We start from the raw sequence: 22,324 nt of genomic DNA, 5'->3' as shown, positions 1-22,324 counted from the left end.
ATCGACATGGCCTGAGGGAGAGTACATTTCCTGCAAATTTTCATTTGTGGGTAAAGTATTCCTATAAAATGCTGTCTAGGTAAGCAGCTCAAAGCCTTTGGATTAGAGCTACAATACAGCAAGACACACAATAAATCATGGTTATACACATGGGGAACTCAAACTGACATTTTGCAAAGACTAAATGAAACGTTGCATGGACATATGCTCAAAGGAATCAATAGGAACATGAGCACTCGACTAATGGGTCATATGTACATGGTTAGAGAAATGTAATACTGCCCCAAGGGTTTCATGCCTTGAGTACATGAATGAAATGGAGAGTGTTAATGGTGTGAGATGCATGTGTGCAAGATGTGCTAGTGATATACTCACAAGCAGTGTATATAACAGCATCAAGGGGAAGACCATAGAGGACAGATGGTGCATTCACTCACACACACACTGGTGGCAGACAGGTCCAGGGCTACAGATGGTGACATCACAGTGGGGGTGTGAATGACAGAAGCCTTGCAATGAAGGAAAAAGGAAGAAGTGAGCGCTTTGGGAACCATGTTTACATTTGATTCTGTTTCTATATTTGTATGCTGACTAATACTGGGTAACAAATCTAGTTTGACATAGAGGTGTCAAGCCAGGCTGGATGTTATTATAAAAATCTCCAATAACTAATGAACAAAACAACTTTCTCAACATTTCATGGCCATTTCTTCAGCATTTCATTCTCATATTTCTATGAATAATGGTCAAATAACTACCGTTAACTATCATTCAAAGGTTTGGGGTCAGTAAGATTTATTTTATTTGTTTTTTGTTTTTTTCAACATTGATAATGTTAATAAGAGTACCAAATCAGTATATGAGAATAATTTCTGAAGCATCATGTGGCACTGAAGACTGGACTAAATTCATCACATGGATAAATTATGGATAAATTACATTTTAAAATGTATTAAAGGAAAGAGTTTAAATTCCAATATTAATTTTAATATTACTATTTTTATAACTTACACTTTTTTTATCTAAAATAGTTATTACTGTATTTTTAGATCAAATAAATGCAGCCTTGGTGAGCATAAGAGACATCTTTAAAAACTTTTGAACCATAGTGTACATTTACATACAATTTTCAGTCAAACCAAAAAAATTATTCAATTTTTTACTGAAATCATATCATATATTCAAAATTCAATATAAATTGTTATATATATATATATATATATATATATATATATATATATATATATATATATATATACATACACACACACACACGTGAGGGCACAAATTGAGATTGTACCTTGGCTATAAAAACTGCATGTGTTATTATGCTGCACTTGCATGCTGATTAGCATGTTCTGTCCAATATTACGTGTGTCATTGTCTGCTCTGACTTCACTGTCAGTTCTCAGGTCCCTCCTTTTGTATGACTTCCTTTAAACTACAAAGGCCAGACTATTTTAGCACACACCTTCCTGAATCACTGCTTGACCCTCCCAACCCATGCTGACGTAAACACTTTTGGGGATTCTGTCCAGTTTTCACTATCATAACACTTTCAAAACACAATCCCTTCCACATGCACACACACACATTAGATGCACATGAGACTAACTCCTAATGTCAATTATAATTCTGATAATTTAATGAACCCGCAGCTATCAGTAGAGCACAGAGCTAGCAACAACAAAGTCATGAGTACAATTCCAAGGACAAGCAAGAACTGATCAAATGTGTACCCTTAATGCAGGGTATGCAATGTCTGCCAAATACATAAATGCAAATGTGAATTAACTGATGTGCGACGCAGGCTATGCAGCAAACAAATGTTCCTAAAAACATGCAAATTGTGAACAAATTTTAGAGCAGACTGTGTGTGATACCCTTCGGCGGTGTCTTTGTGATTTTGCAAACAGGTTTCGGAGACTGCACTCATGGCTTTGTCATAAACTGTCTGTAGAAAACAGGACAGTGGGTCTGGAGTGACGGCTGGTGTTGTGTGATGGGTGGGGAGGATATGTGCTGTGTGTGTGTGCTAGATGGACAGTGCATTTGTATTCTTTTTCCCACAGCCTTCTAAATATGTGACTATTGTTCTGCATGTGTATGCGTGTCAGAGAGTGAGTGTGTTGCCGTCTCAGGTGATGTAAAAGTGTGTTCCTTTGTTGCTGACTGAGATCTTTTGCATGTATGTACTTTAGTCAGTCTGATTCTGTGTGCATGCTCGTTATCATCCCATCACACCACTCAAACTGTCTTTCTCCATTTATCTTTCTGGCTTGCGTCCAGTAATTAAATAAGCACATGGGCCATATGATGGTCGCACAGAATGACAGAAGTCGCTTTCCCTTCCTGTCATTTTTGTCCCCACTCTCTATTCTACGTACCAGAGATTCCCACCATAAGACACAAAGCAGCTGTAAACAATCACAAAAAGAAAACAATAGATGAGCGAGACAGAGAGAGAGAGAGAGAGAGAGAGAGAGGGAGAAAGAGAGGGAGAGAGTGTGTATATATATGTGTGTGTGTGTAGAAAGCTTCTATCTAGCACACATAAAGGTTCTTCAGTTTGATCGCTGGAGGAACCGTCAAGCTTTTTAAGATGTATATCAAATGTTTACAATAGCACATTTCTGTACTCTTTAACAGATGTCTAGCATATGTACTTGGAAAGATGTATAAAATTGGGAAGGTTTAAAAATCTGTCAGCAAAGCATAAAAATAGACTGTTAAAATAATAATATAATATTATATTGTATTATACAATTCAAATGGGTTTATAATGTTTTATATATAATAATATAATATAATATATATATTATATTATAAAAACTCCTGAGTTTCCATAACGTCATACACTTGACCGAGGACTTGTACCTAAATTTAAATTGTGCACATAATACACACTCTGTAATGACCATGTGTGTGTATTTTTCTGTGTGTGTTAGCCACCTTTGTGCAGGGGCTTTCCTTGTGATGTCCAAGCAGAAAGACCGGAATTGCTGCTACAACGTAAAGCACTCACAACTGGTTAAGTACTTACAGTAACTCACTAGATAGTACTGACACATCTATTTTAGACTGGACAGTTTCCTCAGGTCAGTAAAGTTCAGCAAGACTTTCAGTCTTCAACCGTTCAGCCTTCAGTCTCGCACTGCTAACACAATTCAAATCAGACGCTGATAGCTAATAAAGCAGATGGTGTTTTAATTAATGACTACAGTTATTTATGAAATAAAGATCACAAAACAAATAATTTACCACAGTGCTTGCATAGCTCTTCTAATGGTTCTTCCTTTTTAATTAATCTTTGTCACAGCAGTCTGAATGGCCTGTATGCAATCCACCTTAGGGGTGCGACCTTTGATTATTATTTTTGTTTTATATAAATTCCATACTTTTAAACCAGGACTCCTTCAATTTAAGATTAATATTTAAACATCCCAAATTGCCATGCTTACATTGTAAAAACAAAAAGTGGAATGAAAATAAACGCAAAATCTACAGACGTTTTTTTTTTTTTTTTAAGTTAAACTGCTTTTAACTAGAGCGCCTCAGTTTAGAATACTGTGTCATGTGCAATGTCTTGCAAAAGAAGCAAGACATAAGTGCAATGCTCAAACATGCCCGTCTAGAGCATGTTTATAGAAAAAAAAAACTATGGAAAAGAAGCACAGTGGAATACAAAAACGCATTCTGTGTGAACGGCTTCTTAAAATATCCAAATGTAAGTAACAGTGATATTTGTTTTTCAAAATGCGTTTGGTCTTTAAATAGACTTTTCTTTCTTACATCAATTTTCCCATTTACACCAGCCATTATACTGTAAAATGTTATTTGAATGATTTTAGTGCATAGCCGACAGATAAGATGTCTGCTGAGTGACATTAAATTTCTTGAAAGGTATTGCAATCAAGTGTCTTGATTTGTCCTATTTTAGTCAACTCAACAGTGCACGATTTCATTGTATTATGCTCTTTTCATTCCATCCTCAAGGCACTCTTGTGGAAAATATGTGTGTGAACGAGTGGCAGTGTGTTGCCATTTCTGTACTTTGCATATCTTAGCAACTTTGACTGGTGGAAACAGATGGCAGAGATCACCTGTGATGAGAGTGTGTGATGGCCAGATGGGAAACGTGAGCAACTGACTGAGCTACAAAAAACACAAGGCATGTCATCCATTAATGATAACCATAATTATCTTTAATAATTATTAACAAAAATGAATTTTGAGGATGCTAAGAAACTGAGGGAAAGAGAAGACCCTGATAAACACAAAACAAAACAAAAAAACTTTCACCCCTACCTGCAATTTGTGTGTGAATTTAAGCTCTGTCACTGGTGTTGGTCAGAGGTGTCTCATTTTAGCATGGCACATTAGATTGAACAGGTGTAGATGTAGTGTGTGTGTGTTGCACTGGAAGAGATAAAACTGTTATTTGCTGCAGATACGTGGGAACGCTGGGTGTGAGCATTCCACGCAAATGAGCCCAGTTTAGGGAGGAAAGAGTGACCGAGGGTCACTTTCAGGTCAACATCAAGCCACCATTACCACCCACTTACTTGTAGTGTAGATGGATGTGTTTGTCCATCTATGTGTGTGAATCTGTGGTAGGGCTGGAATGCTAGAGTTGAATATGTAGGTTCGCAAGAAAGAAATAAACACACACACCGGCAGCAGCTGTCTCACCCCATGAATCGCCACCTACATACTGGAGTTCTGGAAGGTCAGAGGTGCTCACACACTGAAACTACCCAAAAATATCAGCCAAAGTATCTCATGCCTTCTCATATACCAGACTTGAACTCCAAAACACAAGCTGTCTTCACCAAATGCCTCCGTCACTTTCCATTTTGACCTTATTTATTTGGCTAATAAGCATATGAAAACAATGCAAAGTTTCTTTAGCTGACTTCTTGAAGAGCGACACTATAAACAGCTTTTGCATACAAGAATAAGTACTATGATTTAAAAAGTACTTGACTATTGATGAAGCGTGTTCTTTAGGTATTCAGAGCCTCGCAATTCGCTTCCTCATTTTAATTAAGATAAACCTTGGCCATGTTGTACAAATTCATCCCCTAGTTTGAATTCCGTTGAATTGTAGTCATGATTTAACTAAAAGAGGGAACAAATTATTAAACTGCAGGAACAAATTCTTAATTTGAGGTCAAGATTGCATGTCATGTGCAGAGCTCCGTAAAGCAGTATAGCAGTATAAATAAATTCCCAGATATGCTACATCCATCATGTTGGCACTGTCTTTGACCTGTGTGTTCTTTGAGCTATGATGTATGCAATCTGTGAAAATAATTCACTGCCGTTGCTAAATAAGTAAGAGCCATTCAGCTCACAGTTCTTCTCCATTTTTTATTTTTCAACTTCTGCCAGTTTCAGTTCATGTGGCCTCATTGAATAGTAATGTGTCTGCTATTGTACTATTCAGAATGATTGCTATCATTAATGATTATTGTTATAGAATTATTACTTATGGTTGCTCTGTGGTTTGTGAGTATTGTATAATATGGAGTTGGCGTCAGAGCTGTGGGTTAAAGGGCATCCTTTAGAGTGATCAAAAGACTGTCGCGGTGAGTGTCAGCACTAAGCAGCTCTGTTTCACTGTGAAGTGATAGAAGGTGAAACTTCTCACTCCTCCATTTAGAATGTAAGTGTCACTTGGACTCTCAGTCTTAATAGAGCTGTCAATCACACCTGACCTCAGTGGTCAATAACTGGACCTCAGCATGAACGGCTCACTCAGGGACCAGTTGAGCTTACATGCAGACATACAACCAGGAGAATTGAGTTTCTTTTAGTTTAATCAAATAAAAAGATCAGAATGATTAATGTTCCTTGAGCACCAAGTCAGCATAACAGAAGGACTTCTGAAGGATCATGTGACACTGAAGTCAGGAGTCACAACTTTGTTTCAAACTGTAACCTTTGGCACTGCAATTTCTGGAGCATCATAAGTTAAAAGGGTACAAATTGGTACTAAGTTACTAACCCCATTTTGAATGTGATTTTTTGAAGAGGAGATTCTTCATTTTTATTTATCATACTTTTATGTAGCAGGGTGGTTCTATTTGTTTGTACATCATTGTGAATTACTTCAGACATCGTAAATACTTAACCCAATTATATTACAATAAATATATGATAATATATATATATATATATATATATATATAAAATAATAATACAATTATTTTAGTATCTTGTTTGGAGCTTAACCTGAAATGTAAAAAATAAATAAAATGTAAGATTGTATATCTGATGTGATAAAAGTTCACATGTTCCCATATGCAAATGTAAGTAATACAATTAAATCTTTCTCCTCCCTGAGCAAATACAGAGAAACTGTTATCTTCAGAGGAGAAAAATGTTTTGGTGCCCTGTTGTCTGTTTCCACCTTAACCTCCAATAGATAGCTTATGATGACACCGATATCATCTCACGACAAGCAACAGTGCTAAACAAGAACACAAACATACAGATACACAGCCTTAAACAGATTCTTAGATCATAACGATATTCATATGAGCGTTTGACATGAGCAGACATGCATGTGCAAATGCAAACCCCAGCCCACTTTAAAAGCTTGATTCATTGAGCGTCAGAGAGATGGACGAGGTGAGAAACAAAAGGGCGGTTAGTGACAGTGACACACACACACGCCGCATGAAAATGAGAGTGGAGACTCAGAGGGTAACAGCAAACTGTGCTCCGGACAGCCGGGGTGATGGATATAACGGATCAATAACATCTAACTGTGCTACAGGACATCAGTCAAACATGAGGGACTTTCATTGTGCATGTGTGTTTGTTGTATAAAGAGTGTGGCGGGGTCCCAAGGGGGTCTTTAGAGATGCAAGGAATGAGGCTAACAGGCATTTAAAAAGAGATTAACGGTATTCATTGTCCACATCCAGTTTTCTAGTGTTCAGAGACCTTAAGAATCTTCTTCAGCGATAACTATCAATGTTATTTCATGTAGGCCTATCTATAATCTGATGGGTACATGCATTTGATAAGTTAAGAGTTTTCTTGTGAAATGCAACTAACAAAGAGTAAAAATGACTATTTATTATTTGAAAGGCTGCAACATACTTCAAAATGTGACTCATGAATGTATATGCTCTTTCCAGTCATTTGTATAGAGCCCCTAAAATGACATTTGCAGAAAAAAAAAAAACTGACACTTTTAGAAAAATGTTTGCAAATGCAAGACAAACATCTAATCTACTGTTATCTGGTTTATGTATGTCTATTTTTCCCCATGGTAACTCAGGCATTTTCCCATGCGAAAGTTTCTTGTGCACACTTACTTCCCACAGAATTACACTTACTTACTTGTTTTGTGAAAGTTTTAGGATTTTTTTTTTCTCTGCAAATGTCACTTCAGGGTCTCCATACATTTGTGATTACTGGATGTGAACTTATAGAAATAGAATCATTCAAAGGGATTTGTGAATCAGTTCAATTGATTCATTTAAACAACTTGACTCAAAGTTTAAACAACTATTAATTTACAAATCAGGCATCACTATGACATTTGAGGTAGTTTACTCTATAAAACCTAGCTTATGAAATATGCTAGAGCAGAGAATAAATAAGAAAACGTCATTTCGCTAATAGAATATCAATTCTTTTTTTTCTTCATTACTTTTCCAGCAGTGTTTTAAAAGCCTTTCATAGCCGTTGAAAGCTTAGGATCTATCCAGAAGACCCTACAAATGAGCAATGATTTTCATTGTGTGGTCTGTCGTGAGGATGTTTGTACAGTTCTGCTAATAAATTATTCTGACCATCAAAACAGATGTAAGTAATGCATGTATGCACACGTGTGTATGCTCACACACAAGGGTGACTCTTGTTTCTTTCCTTGCAGAATAGTCTCTCACGCTCTCTCTCTCTCATGATTATTCACTCTGTCAATCCAGCTTCCAGTCTCAAGACTCAGTAGCAGGAAATGGCCATTGTTTCTATATCAGGTAGAGAATGGGACAGAGAGTGAGATGAGGAGAGGAGGTCTGGAGCCGTGATGGATGTGGCTCTTTTCCTGCAGGGACTTTCTCAGGCTCTTTTTCCTGTGTTGCCAACGTCTCTCTGCCTCCCTTTTTTCTCAAGGATCTCTTCGTAGAGATTAAACAGTTAAGAAGAAGGGGAAAGGAAAAAAAGAAGGGTTAAATAACTTGTTTTTTATAGGCACAAAGAAATGTTTATCCTTCTCACCAAGAGAATCAAGAGTAGGAATGAATGAGTCGGACCTGTACATTTCATCTGTCTCTGATCACCTTTCAGGTCAATCCAATACTACAGAAATGACCTTTAACCTCTTTGCTTGGCCTGTCACAGCCTTCCATCTATATAGCCGTTTATTATAAAAGAGGGTCTCAGAGCTCAATGCTCTTTGACAGAGAGCTCACTAACTACTTCTTTCTTCAATGACAGAGGCTTTGGGTCCACATCCAAAGCATTTAATGGATTGGAGCCGCATTTAAACCTTTAACACTTATGAAAAGTGAAGTGTGTCACAAGCTGCACCAATCTCTTGCAATGTGTTTGTTTGAGACATAACAACATTGGCTACACCAATGACGGGGCAGGGCACCCAAACAATGGAGGATGTGGGGATTGTAAGAAACGCATTACTGCATTTTGTATGATGCTGCTGCTAGTGGTTGAGAAACACTTTAACTAGATTTTTACATTTTTTAAGTAAATTTGCAGCTTGTCCATGCAAATATCACTGCCACAATTATATGATGTTGTGGGTGGTTTTTATGCGGTTGCAAAGTGGCTTTAATTAATTTCTATATGGCTGTAAGGGTGTTCTGGATAGTTGTTTACTAGTTAAACAATTCCACACCCAAATTTCTCTTTATCTTTCTTGAAATATTTTAATAAAAAAACATTCAAAAAATAATACATATACTACCATTCAAAAGTTTGGGTATGCTCAATATGCTCACCACGGTTGCTTTATTTATTTATTTTTAATATTACTACAAATCATTTTAAATAACTCTTTTCTATATTATTATAGAATTTATTTCTGCAATGGTAAAGCGAATTGTCAGTGGCCATTGCTACCATCGTGAGTGTCACATATTCCTTCAGAAATCATTCTAATATGCTGACTTGGTGCTCAAAAAACATTTTGTATTATGATCAATGTTGCACTGCTTAATATTTTTGTGGAATCCATAATACATTTTTCTTTGTGGGATTCTAGAAATTTCTAAATAACAGCATATGTACTGTATCTGTACGTGATACAGACAGACAATAATATTATGCAAGCCAAATATTATACATTATAACTGACATATGCTCAAAGGAATCAGAACCTAATCTAATAAAATCAGAATCAATCCTCAAAAAGACAGCTTGCAAATTGGATTCAAATCAGTAAATCGATAGCCTACCCAACCCTACCCATAGCCACCCTTCAACCCAAAATGTCAAATGGGACATCATAAGGTCAGTTTCCACATGAAACAACCTCCACAAAACCATTTGGGACAAGATCTATAATTTTGAATTGAATTGAAATTTATTTGACAAGTTTACAAACTGTACACAATAAAAAGTATCCCATACAGATACACTCAACTTAAACTGTTGAGGATAAAAACACAATAAAGCCATTGGCTTTTTTCCATTGTGGTCCTCGCTGTTGCATTCGCCTTTTTTAGCCACCTAGATATGGTTTAAAGTCCTTTTTCGAAGCCAGTTGATTTTTTGTCCACTTTGTCCTCTAAAAAAGTCAACCGCAACAGCACACCTCTCCTATAAGCTGCACAATGGATGTGTTATTTGATGACCGTTTAATTCTTAGGGTGAGAAGTTTGAGGAATAGTAAAGGCTATGAAAAACTTAATGCAATGTATGTCAGGTATACAGTTTTAATGGCGCCTAAAGGAAACTTATGCAGAGTTAACAAGCAACTGAAGCATGTCTGAGTTAAAAGCTTCTTGAATTTCCATGAAACCTCACACACACACACACACACACACACACACAGTAAGGTGACTCTTTGCAGAAACAACCCCAGGAGACTTTAAGAAATCGGTGACCAGGATCAGTCCAGTGACCAACAACACTGAAGCTATAGCTGGTATATGACCCTCCCCCGCTCAACACACACACACACACACACACACACACACACACACACACACACACACACACACGCTATAGGATGGGTTAAAGAAACTCCTCCTGAGAGCCTTGTTCTCCCTCTCTCTCTGTCTCAGGTCTTTCTCTCCTTTCCTCTCTTCAATGGTCTTTTGTGTAGGGGCCCCTGGGACATCAACATGACAATGTGCCCCAGCGGTGGGATCCTGTGTTTGTTAAGTGCCCTCACCCTCAAGAGACAGAGGCTACGGCCAACTGAGAGGCGAGGTTAGCCAGAGAAGAGAGGCCATCTTTGATCAAACGAGTAAAAAAGGGGGAAGAAAGAGCGCAGCGACTTTTCATTAACTCAAGTAGCATGAAGGCCATTCATGTTGGAAGAGCGGGAAAAAGCAGCGGCATTATACTGCTCAACTAATCATTTAAAGATGAGGTTAATATGTTTGAGAATTGTAAAATGGCTCGATTGAAAGCGCGTGATCTGGCCTAAGGTAGCGGTGGCGTCTGTCTTTTGTGTGACGTTACTCCACTGGAAGGAAATGCTGTCGTTCTTAGTGTAACAGCTGGGAAGTGAGTCATTTAGTTTGATGCTTATTGATCATGTCGCAGACACGTATAATACCGTTGACTTCCTATAGAAAAGAATAAAAAAACACTAAAATATCCTTCCTCAAATGAAAATAAATCTCTAATATCTACAACTATTACTGCTGCTTTTCAGAAAGTGAAAATGTTCTCTTTTTATTAGCTTTTCTGAACTACGTATCGTAAACCTTTACATTTCAATAATAGCTTCTCCCGAAATCCACAGTTCCATCATAAATTCAGCCTAAAATTACAGTTTTCTCCCACTCGTCCTGGATTACTCATCTGAGCAACTTTGTGTATATTATTCTGTCACACAATGACCATGAACACCAACTAACTGGTAGGATGGTAACACTGAGTGTACAGGGTTTTCTTTGCCACTGGAAGGAAAAGCAGTCAATCTTAGTGTAGCTGCTGGGAAGTCATTTAGTTTGATGCTTATTATGTCAGACACATATAATACTGTTTACATTACATCTGGAAAAAACAACAGAGAACAGTTTGTTTGTGTTTAGGAACTTAACATGAAAAACCACTAAAATGTCCTTCCTCAAGTAAAAACAAATCCCTAACATCTACAACTATTACTATGTTGCTTTCCAGGAAGTGAAAAAGTTCTCAGTCTAACAGCTTTTCTGAAATGCCCGAAAACTTTCACTTTAACTTCTTCTGAAATATGCAGTTTCATCTCAAAGCTGACAGCATTCTCCCACTCGTCCTGGATTATTCATCTAAGCAACTTTGTACATTATTTTGTTACAATGACCACGGACACTGAACTAACTCAGGAAAACTTTCTCTTATCCTCACAGAACAAATTCTCTTCAACTACAACATCACACCTTACTGAACGATGAACAGGCTCAAGAAGAGTTTGCTGAGGTGATGCTGGTAACACTGGAGTTTACAGGTTCTTCAAATGCTATTGCCTCATCTTGCTGGTGGTATCTGGCAATAAATTATGGGCTCAAAGATGTGACCTATGACCTGGAGCCAGTAAAGGTAAATATAGCCACTGTGTCTTAAGACCTAGTTTGACCAACTAAGCAAGTGGTAATCAAATTAGACTAATCTACCTTTTTATGTAGCTGACTAATGACCAGTCTTGAGAAAAAATTACATGAGTAACTTTTAAGTCTAAGCAGTTTAGGCAACCGGCACCTAGAAACCGAGTTTGAACCATAAAACCACTGCACCCTTTAGTGGTTAGTGAATAAATGATTAATGGATAGTTCACACAAACCTGTATGACTTTCTTTCTTATGTGGAACACAAAAGAAGACAGGGCTGGGCAGTATGACAATATATATTGTAGTGACAATATAAAGCGTCAGTTTATTAAGACAAAAATTAATTGTCTATATAATTATAGCAGTGAACATTGACCTGCTTTAAAGAAAAAAGATGCAAAGGCAACACAGGCAACTCATGTCATGGTCTGAGGGCATATGACGGTGTTTGGTGAAAAATAAAATGAAATGTAAATTATTATTTAGCAAAAATTCAGACTATGGCCATTGGTTAAACAGAATAAAGCAAATCATACACAAATATAACATACTGAGACCTACACAGAACTGTACAATTTGTGTGAAAATTGAGCAACAATGAATGATCCAAAATTCCAACCCTTATTTTCTTGGCATGCCAAAACAAAATAGAAAGTCCTCTTTCCTGCTCTTATCTAGACCCACTTTCCCAGTTCTTAAAACAGAGTCACTATGGCTTTGCTCATGTGTGTTTTAAAATAGCCTTGGTCGAATATTTTTAGCCTGTAGTTTATCAGAATAAGCAACTGCCTGTCACAATGCTCCCCTGGAGTTCAAATGGGCTTGGACCTAATCTTAGAATGACCGTTCTGTCAGCAAATGGGCCTGACAAAAATAGAGTAAGTTATGAATTGGTCTTCATATGGAGCTAGGATAAGCTTATCTCTCGAGGAAACCACAGACTGTGCTAACACAGGACTAACAGAATGGTACACAGAAAGATTTTGCTGAAAACAAGTGGCCAAGAAATTATTATTTTGTGGAATGCATAGTAGACTGTTACCTAACCAGACTGTTGACACTATAAGCTGTTAGGTATATATTCTCAGTTGCACAGACTGCACTGAATGATGAAATTCTTACGTTCCAGTAAATCACCCGTTAGCAGGCCCAAACAGAATCTGCACCTGAAGAACTCCATAAAAGCTCTGCATTCCTGTCATTTACAAAGTTTCACACATTGCACAACACTTGTCATTTTATTAGGCCCTACATTCTGGCTAATTTTATTATTTTAGCTACCAATAAAAGTGTGGAACTCTCAGCTCATTTGACACATTTTATGAAGTTTTTATCCACTCAGCAACCTCAAAACTCAGTAGAGACAATGCAAAAAGGTCTTTAGATTTTCTCTGGACCTGCCCATTAGATAATACCTCGTTAACCAGCTTGTATTTCTTTCAAACGTCTGACATTTGGAAAAATAATAGCATAATATAGCATAATACTCTTACATTTGCAAAAATGAGCATTATACTGCTTAGAATAGCCTACTGTATGCACACTGCAATGTGCTTGACTTTACCTATCAACTCAGCAGTTATAGATGAACTGGTAGTAATATCTACTGTGAGTTTTATCCGCTGATCTATATCTATCTATATATATATATATAATTCTCTTTTATAGATCAGCGGTTTTATCTCGTTCTTAGCTTATTTATATTATTTTATCAGACTGACAAATGCCAAAAGACATTTTACATAACATTTTAAAATACCATACATTTATTTGTAAAAAGGTAATTGAAATGTCACTCATTAACAGTGTTGGGCAGTACTAGTAAATCAGTTACTGTAATAATATTACTTTTTGCAGTAACTAGTAGTGTAACTAATTACTAATAAGATTTCAGTAATAATATTACAGTTACCATCCATAAAACAGCTTAGTTACTTTTGATGCCAACCCCGCTGATTGAAAATCCAACAATCAAATAATTCCTAGATTTATTTTCATAATTTTCATGACTCGCACATGCATGTGATGTCCCCAGTTCTGCAGGCAAACTTGAAAAATGGAAAAGCTTACATTCAGCAGATAGGAATATTGCATTATATTGATTTTGTCAGGAAAAAGATGATCTAAACACTGTTGTGTAAGTTGTGGCTTTACTTTACTCTGGCATTACATCCCACCCACATCCCTCTGATCAGCATGTGGGACATTATACTACTATAATTAAAAATCTTTTGCGAAAATTAATCAGTTTCTTACAAACTTATGTGATTTAATAAAATACATAATTAAATAAATAATCGTATATGGGTAACGGAGAAATTACAATTAGCTTCAAGCTACACATGACAATTAATGAGATTAATACCACACGTCTACTTGAGTGTCACTGTTAATCACTAATGAGTGTTTGTAATAACTTCTGACTGCGTTCCAATGTGGATTGAGGTCAAATGATAAGGCAGCAATATATTATTAGTAACATTCTAGAAGAATTTTATGTGGAAGATACACAGTTACAATTTCTGTGGGGCGTGAAGAACAAGTAATGTAACTAGTAGTGTAACTAATTACTGTTGCCAGAAAGTAACAATATTTCTTTTGAAAGGAGTAACTAGTGATGAGAAATATATTACATTCTTGAGTAACTAGTTCAACGCTGCTCATTAAATATGTAATGTGATGACAAAAAGTATACTCCTCTTTAGTGTGGAACACTGTTTGACTTAGAGTACTAGCCTACTTAAAAAAAAAAAAAAAAACACCAGTAGGCTATTCGACTCAATGGCTTAAAGAAATAATGTTGTCTACAGTATGGACAGAATATATTGTGGACTTTTTTTCTGCATGACCACCTAGATGACCTTTGTGACCTTTGCATCCACAACTACTACATTGTGTAGTACTAAAATACCGTGAGGCATGCAGTTGTTTGGGGTTCTGCTTTGTGGTCATCGACAGCGTTTTGTGTAATGGTACCTCAGTGAGATTTGGTGCCTTCATGCTTCCGTAGACTCCAGCCTCCTCATGTTGCTCACTCACTCGGCATAAGCCCGAAAATATCCGGAAAGAGCCGAACCCGTTGCATTCTGGGAAAACGAAGACTGGAGGTGGTCGCCATATTGTTTGATTCCGCAGATTCACTGGAGCAGAAAGCAACAAGAAGTCTGATTAAACGAGCTTATATTAAACTATTACACAGGTAACCGTCGCATAATATTGCATGTGGTCGCTGCAGACCGTGCTGCATTCATAAGACCCTCTTTAGTGCTGTCAGTCGGATTTATTCGTGTAGAATATGGGTCGCTCCCGGAGTCGCAGCACGTCCCGGTCCAAACACTCTAAACACAGCCGGAGAAGGAGCCGCTCCAGATCTAAATCCAGCAAGAAAAGGAGCAAGTCAAAGGAACTGAAGAGGAGCAGAAGGTCCCGCTCGAGGTCAGGCAGCAGGAGGGACAGAGGTGGCTCACCCCCCAAGAGAACCGACATGTTCGGCCGGACACTGAGCAAGAGAAGCACCGACGAGAAACAGAAGAGAGAAGAGGAGGAGAGAAGAGAAGAGATAGAGAGACAGAGGAAGATGTAAGACATCTATATGTCATAATACATATGTGTGAGAGAGAGAGTGAACATTTTAAGAAGTCCCAGCACTGTATTTAGAGGCCGCTTTACTCACTTATGTCTCTATGACGTGTCACTTAGTTTGGACAACACCATCACTTCAGTTACATGCTTCAAGTTTTAGATTAGATTAGATTAGATTCAACTTTATTGCCACTGTGCAGAGTACAAGTACAGAGCCAATGAAATGCAGTATCAACTCTTTGTTGTTTAATATTGATAAGAACCTAATAACGGAGCTAGTGTGACATGTTTCATGTTTCAAATCTGTATTCAGTGAGCTTTCATCACTCAGTGGACTCTCATCACTGAGATCTGTTGGCCATGTTAGATGATACGTCTTTGTATCTATCACAGATTGTTGACATCTCTCTTTTGTGATTTTGTGATGAATCTAATGTTAAGAGGTTTGGGGAAGAGAAGGAAAGGGGGTTTCTAGTGAAAGAACAGGAAGAGAAGTACTGCAGCCCCAGGCTTGAGCTTCACCCCGAGTACATTGTGACTGCATTCAGGGTGTTTTAAAATTCAAAAAGAGACCCTGGATCAAGTTTCGTGACACAGAAATCAAATCAAAAGATGGCTGCTGTTGTTTTTTGTTTTGGCTCTGGGCAATGTTATGGTCACTTGGTTCAGTATTGTGTCTGTGTTTGTGTTCCTTCTTAAAGCCAGGTGTGACAGCTGGCTCTCCCCTAATGGTTTAGTCATGCTTAAATTGTAAATAAAGTTGAAACATGCTTTTGTAATCATGACCCCCCTTTGAGTGGCATACTTTTCTATGGGATTATGATGTCATATTTGGTTGAAAATTATAAATGAGTAGCCTAATCAGTATGATATGTGTGTAATATTTCTATTAAAATTATTATAACTTTAATTTATGGCTATAATTGTAAAAAAAAAAATTGTAAAAATATATATTTTAAATGTGTAACAAATTGTTACATAATAATATTCTTTAAAATAAACTAAATATGTTTTCCAAAACACTCACAAATAGCTAAATACAATTGCAAAATTTAAATCCCCCCCATTAGCCTTTTCTGATGAAATAATTAACAAATAAAATAGTAAATATTAAATAATTATATAATAATATATTGGTAGTATATATTAAGTAAATATTAAATCAAATAACTCTTATTTTTATTTTTATTATTTTAAAATGAGTAAATTTAAAGTTATAAAAGTTATATATATATATATATATATATATATATATATATATATATATATATATATATATATATATATAATTCAGCAATTTTGCATTCAAGTGAAAACTATGTTTCCTCCACAGCCGTCAACAGGGGATCGAGGAGCGTCTGATTGAGGAGGAGACGGCGAGGCGTGTGGAGGAGCTTGTAGCACGGCGTGTAGAGGAGGAGCTTGAGAAACGGCGTGATGAGATCGAGCACGAGGTGTTACGGCGGGTAGAGGAGGCCAAGCGCATCATGGAGGCACAGCTTTTGCAGGAGCTAGAGAGGCAGAGGCAGGCCGAACTGAACGCCCAGAAAGCCAGAGAGGTAACGCTCGGTCGTTCGGAACACAGCGGAGCTGAGCCGCAAACCGCACACTCGCAGCCGTGGCACAACCTGGCACACGTTTCTCCACGAGATAGAGCAGGAGACGCAGGCTAGCTCGTTTGATCGAGTGGGGAATAAAATTAATTACAAAATGCTACTTTTGATGCTTGAAGCAGTTCTGTTGAGCTGCTGTCTGGGGAACGCTAATATTTAAGGACATTGGGTGATGAAGTCCGCGTTTACTCTGTTGATGGACAAGCTCTGCACTTTTTCTGTAATACTTCAATTTTATTGACTCACACACACCTCTAGTGCACTCTCGGGGTTTCAAGTGAACGTTTTGCCACGGCTGTGATGGACCAATATTATGTTTCCCATTTTTTCTTTCCCCTTTTATTTTCCACCCCTACCCTGGTCTCTTTATTACTCATATCTTTTAGCGTTTTACTGTCACCAATGTATGAAACTGTTTGTCTTCAATAAAACGCTTTTCTTAAAAAAGGTCACTCGGCATTCAAACCAGGCCTGTTTTTGTTCATGAGCTTTCAGTGTGAACATCCACCATTAAACACCTTGATAGGTCAAGACATAATTCTGTTTTGGAAGTTACAAACACATAAGACCTTTTGTAGCCACTTGACCGCACTTAAACTAGTTAATTTGCTAAATCCATAGCTTGTAATTCCACCCATACCATTAAGGAGGGTTACTGTGCTCTAATTGTAAAGACGCAATGAGTTATGAGCAAGAAACTAATTCCATTCCACAAGCACACACAAAATCCAGCGGCTCAGCACTAATAGGGTTAGATATGTGCCCTCCTTCTGTACATTTTAGATTTGTGCCCATCATCTGTAGCCCTGGTACTGAACCATTAAATGAGTCCGTATTGTTGTAGATTTCGGATGATTTTGTCTTCATTTGCACCATAAATCACAAAACGCTCTACCCTTCCCTTTATTGCTCATTCATTTCTGTCATATATGTTTTATATTTATTAATTGCTGATTTTATTTTTTTCTTAGATTTCTAACATTTTTTTTCTTCGACTCTTCCGTTTTGACGTCATTAAAAGTGCAGTGTTTTAAATGTACTTCTGTGTCCTCACGATTTGCTTTTCCTCAGGAGTGCTGCCGTACGGGTACACACACATGCAAAAACACACAGAGACACACTTCTACATCCACACTCAATGCTACTGTATCATTGAGCTTAGACGCCAACACATCACTGTTTTTATTTTCAAACAAACACATCTAATGAATGATCCCACCTTTGTGTTTTTGCAGTCTTTAACATCGTTTAATGTTAATAGCCTGACGTCCCCACACGGTAATGTTGTATGATTAACATAATTCATTTTCCTGGACTGTGCTATATATACTGCATGTGGTGTTGCTGTGTAAGAGCACTAGCTCGTGCTAGCAGCTCAGAAATTTTTAAAGGGGAGGTGCTGCGCTGTCCAGGACGGGACACACGGGACCAGGCAGTAAATACTCACCCCTTTAATCAGCAGTTGTGTAGGTACAGTACACAGTCAAAGGAGAAAGGCGTAGGTATACGAGCATTGGTGAGCCACTACTATTCACTCTCTCCTTTGTTTAAGTTAATCTTTCTTTGTCTCTCTCATTTTCTTTTGAAACTTTTTGCTTATGGATGCTGATAAAGTATTAAAAAAAATAAGAGAGAGAGAGAGCGAGCTGATTTTTTTATTTTTTCTTCATCTGCAAACGAATGAGATTCTTCGTTAGTTGTCGATGTGTTGTCTATACATACCTGATCTGTATGGATGTAAATGAATGCGTAAATGGATGTTTGTATGATTGTATTTACATATAACATGGCGGGGATTAAAGGTGTGACTGAACACATCCGTGGGTGGGTTTTTGTGCTCGTTGCATACATAGAGGTTAGCTTCAGACATTTGATGCTGCAGATGCTCGGAATGTGAAATGTGGCGAGTGTGTGAAAGCGGGTGAGAGAGACTGCGAGTGTCGCTGGCTGGTACCTGTTTGTGCAAGTGTAGACGTGTTTGAGTGTGCAACTGGGTTTATGGGGACTTGTTTCAGTGGATTTGTCTGCCCGCCCTAACATGTCACCATGTCACTCCTTTAGGCGGAAGAAAAATCCAAACGAGAGGAGCTGGAGAGAATTTTAGAAGAAAACAACCGAAAGATTGCTGATGCTCAGGCTAAGCTGGTACTTATTTCTGTTTTATTTTGACACCAAAGCAGAAAACAAGAAACAAGCCAAACACAACAAAATATGAAAACAAATAAGATAAATATGTTCACAAAACATGTTAAATGTATGGGGGGTATTTAGATTTGTCAACACGAAAAGTGTCTTTTTGTTATGCATGACAAGGTTACCATAGAAAACCAGAAATTAGGGTCACAACAGATTTGAACTTCAGTATTACTGTGGCCAAAATTATTTACATCAATGATATTATCTATAGAAATTTTGAACATTTGTTACATGTACTTACTATTGTAATAACAATAAATGATGCATAATTACATGCAAGCAACCCTACGACAAACCCTAACCCTATATAGTAAGTACATGTAGTTAATTAATATTACTCATTACTTAAATGTGTAATTACACTGTAACATGGACACCTTAGAATAAAGTGTAACCAAAAAATCTATTTTATAAATGGTGGCAAAGTTAAAGTGCTGTATTTCCATGTACTATATTGGAGTGTCAACCATAGTTACTGTTGAAATATTTACTGTTATTCTATGTGTAGTATTAACATGAAAAACTAAATCTGAGATGTCTCAAGAAATTTCTATAGTGCATAATAATAATAGAATAATGTTCTCTTAAATATGTATTTGACTAAAGTAGTTATTTGTGAATGCAATCTCTAAGAAATTGTTCTTAGAGTTCTTATCCAATGATAAGTGCTAATCTGGAATAGTCATATAAATTAATTGATCAATAAGGGGAGGGAACCCTAATATACACTGTTTCATGCAGAGATCAAGCCAGTGAATTAATATTGAATCCTAAGTCACTGATAATTAAAAGCTCTAATATTATTTTTGACCAAACATTTGGTGTGTGTGTGTGTTTATACATTTCAAGTTAATTAGAATTGTGACCTTTTGTATCTCCCTCAAAATGGCCAGAAAATATTTTTTTCTGAATGCTCGTGTTTTGTTTTTTTTCTGCTTGTTGTTGTGGTAGAACCTTCCCTCCCTGAAATGTTTAGTCTGAAATTTCAAAATGGATGCTTGGCAGTGCCCCCATTTTAGGTATATGGTAGTACTGAATACAGTGAACATTTTCATTAGTACATATCGTTTTGTTAATTAAAGGTACATTTGGTAATGTATTAGTGCATCAAAAGATTTAAAGTGTACCTGTTTGTCTTGGCTGATTGAAAATGTCACTTTTGCTCATGCGTTTGTTTTTTTTCAGGCTGAGGATCAGCTACGTATTGTGGAAGAACAAAGGAAGATCCACGAGGAACGCATGAAGCTAGAGCAGGAGAGGCAGAAACAACAGAAAGAGGAACAGAGGATGATATTGGGGAAGGGCAAGTCCCGACCTCGTCTCTCCTTCACTCTCAAAGCAACAGAGTGACTTCTCTTCTCTTCTCTTCTCTTCTCTTCTCTTCTCTTCTCATGTGTGCTTCATGTTGAAGTGAGTCTCAGAGTCTCAAAGAGAGGTCTCCCCTGTGCCCTCTGCCTACATAAATTGCTCTTCGTAAACCCTGGAAAACTAAAAACATTTGAATCCTCACGCTTCAAAACCGGACTTGCAGGCACCACCACAAGACTTACAGATCAGATGCCTTCTTTTGCTTTTTCAGTGTGTTGTATTGATATTTGACACTGTTACGCTGGATGCACCTTCAGAAACACAGGGCATTTTTTCCCCCTTTTTAATGGCAAGCAAATAGGAATGAATAATTGTAAATATTTGTGTATATGAGTGAGTGTGTGGTTTGTTGGTCAATATATATCAGTGGTTTTGGAGGTCTGTTGGTACAAGCTTAGTGTAACTACTGTTCTTGCGTTCAAAGCATAGGGGAAGTACACAAATGTTTTGAAAAATGTAAATTGGTCAAAACTTTGTTTTGTGCTTATTAGTGAATGTATGTTGCAGGAGTGTGTGGAAGCATTTTGTATTTTTTAGATTGTGAACTCAAAACATAGTTTCTAAAATGCTGCTTAACACATTGTTCTCATAATCACCTGATATGAACAGCATTTATAGCATTGTAACCTACATCACATTTGTCATTTTTGAGACCCCTTAAATCGCTCATTTTTGAAACGTAGAACATATGTGTGGCCAGAACTTATTTAGCATTTGTAATACAAGCATTTTGGTGAAAAAGGTTACAATGTTACAAAGTCTTGTAATGTTTCTAGTGCTCTGTTGGCACCTTAAGGAAATCGGGAATCACAGGTAAGACTAGTTAGGGTGTGTATGCGAGCGAGTTTGTGTGGGTGTACGAGTGTATGCTAGAGTGTGTTCTTGTCTTGTGGTAAATTACCCCTTTGCGAACTGTTTGTGAACTGGGACATTTAGTGTGATGACCAATAAATCCCATGAACACAACATTGCCTGAATCATGTTTCTTGGGCACTCTGCAAACCACAAAGGAGTTTGTTTAGAGCCTCAGTATCCTCTTCTGGGAATTTGTAACCGCTCTCTTGCTTAATTTGACCGATTATTTTAATTCTGCATATATTCTGCAACACAGTCATTTGTTATTGTGTAAGGTAATTACAGTAAATTCTAAACTTAAAAAAAAGAAAACTACCGCCTTTGCAGTTTTATAGGTCAGATTTTGCAAGATTCTAATTAAAGTAAAACTAATTTATATTATAACTGTCTAACAAAACATCTGAAGTGCAGAATGAGTGTTAGAGGATTTGACTGCCCTCATTAAAAGGTCTAGTGAGGTCATTCCATGAAAAAGGGTGTTTTTTGTGTTCCTCATGAACAGATGCGTAAACCATTACTATTAATTCCTTTTAATTAAGATGAAAAAAAAATTATATTACAAAAACGCCATTCATTCATTCAACTCGTCAAGCACAGGTATTTTTTTTTTTTTTTTTTTATAATTTGATCATACTTTATGGTTTATAATAGACAGCATTTAAGTGTGTTACCATGGTTTTGTACAGAAAGCAAATTATTAAAAATGTTTATAGAAATATCCCAAGTTATTTTTCTAATAAACACCTTGTCTTGTGATCTTTTTTGAAGTTATATCCCAACAAATAATTTAATAAAGTTTACATTAAGTTTAATGCCACAATATTCTTTAATAATAATTTTTGATCTAGTAGAATATTTAAAATCTTAAAGAATTTACTTTTAAAATCATATTTTCCAACCTATTTCGGGAAATGACCCAGTAACTGAATTGAATTGAACCCTTCGTCTGAGTTAAAGACCTTTAACCTA

At 36.9% G+C, this 22,324-nt stretch overlaps 1 protein-coding gene across 1 annotated transcript; it reads left to right on the top strand.

The window, feature by feature from the left end:
* The first annotated feature begins 14,822 nt into the window (after positions 1-14,822).
* On the top strand, positions 14,823-21,464 carry LOC306875714 (arginine and glutamate-rich protein 1-A-like). The gene is made up of 4 exons (XM_079426419.1): positions 14,823-15,320; positions 16,657-16,882; positions 18,998-19,081; positions 20,318-21,464. Exons 1-4 carry the CDS (start codon positions 15,037-15,039, stop codon positions 20,480-20,482), a joined length of 759 nt encoding a protein of 252 aa, XP_079282545.1. The 5' UTR covers positions 14,823-15,036; the 3' UTR covers positions 20,483-21,464.
* The last annotated feature ends 860 nt before the right edge of the window (positions 21,465-22,324 follow it).

The sequence above is a fragment of the Barbus barbus genome (assembly GCF_936440315.1).
Source record: "Barbus barbus genome assembly, chromosome: 10".
Lineage (NCBI taxonomy): Eukaryota > Metazoa > Chordata > Actinopteri > Cypriniformes > Cyprinidae > Barbus > Barbus barbus.
Note: the sequence above shows the minus strand (reverse complement) of the source record. Positions and strands in the feature narration are given on the sequence as shown.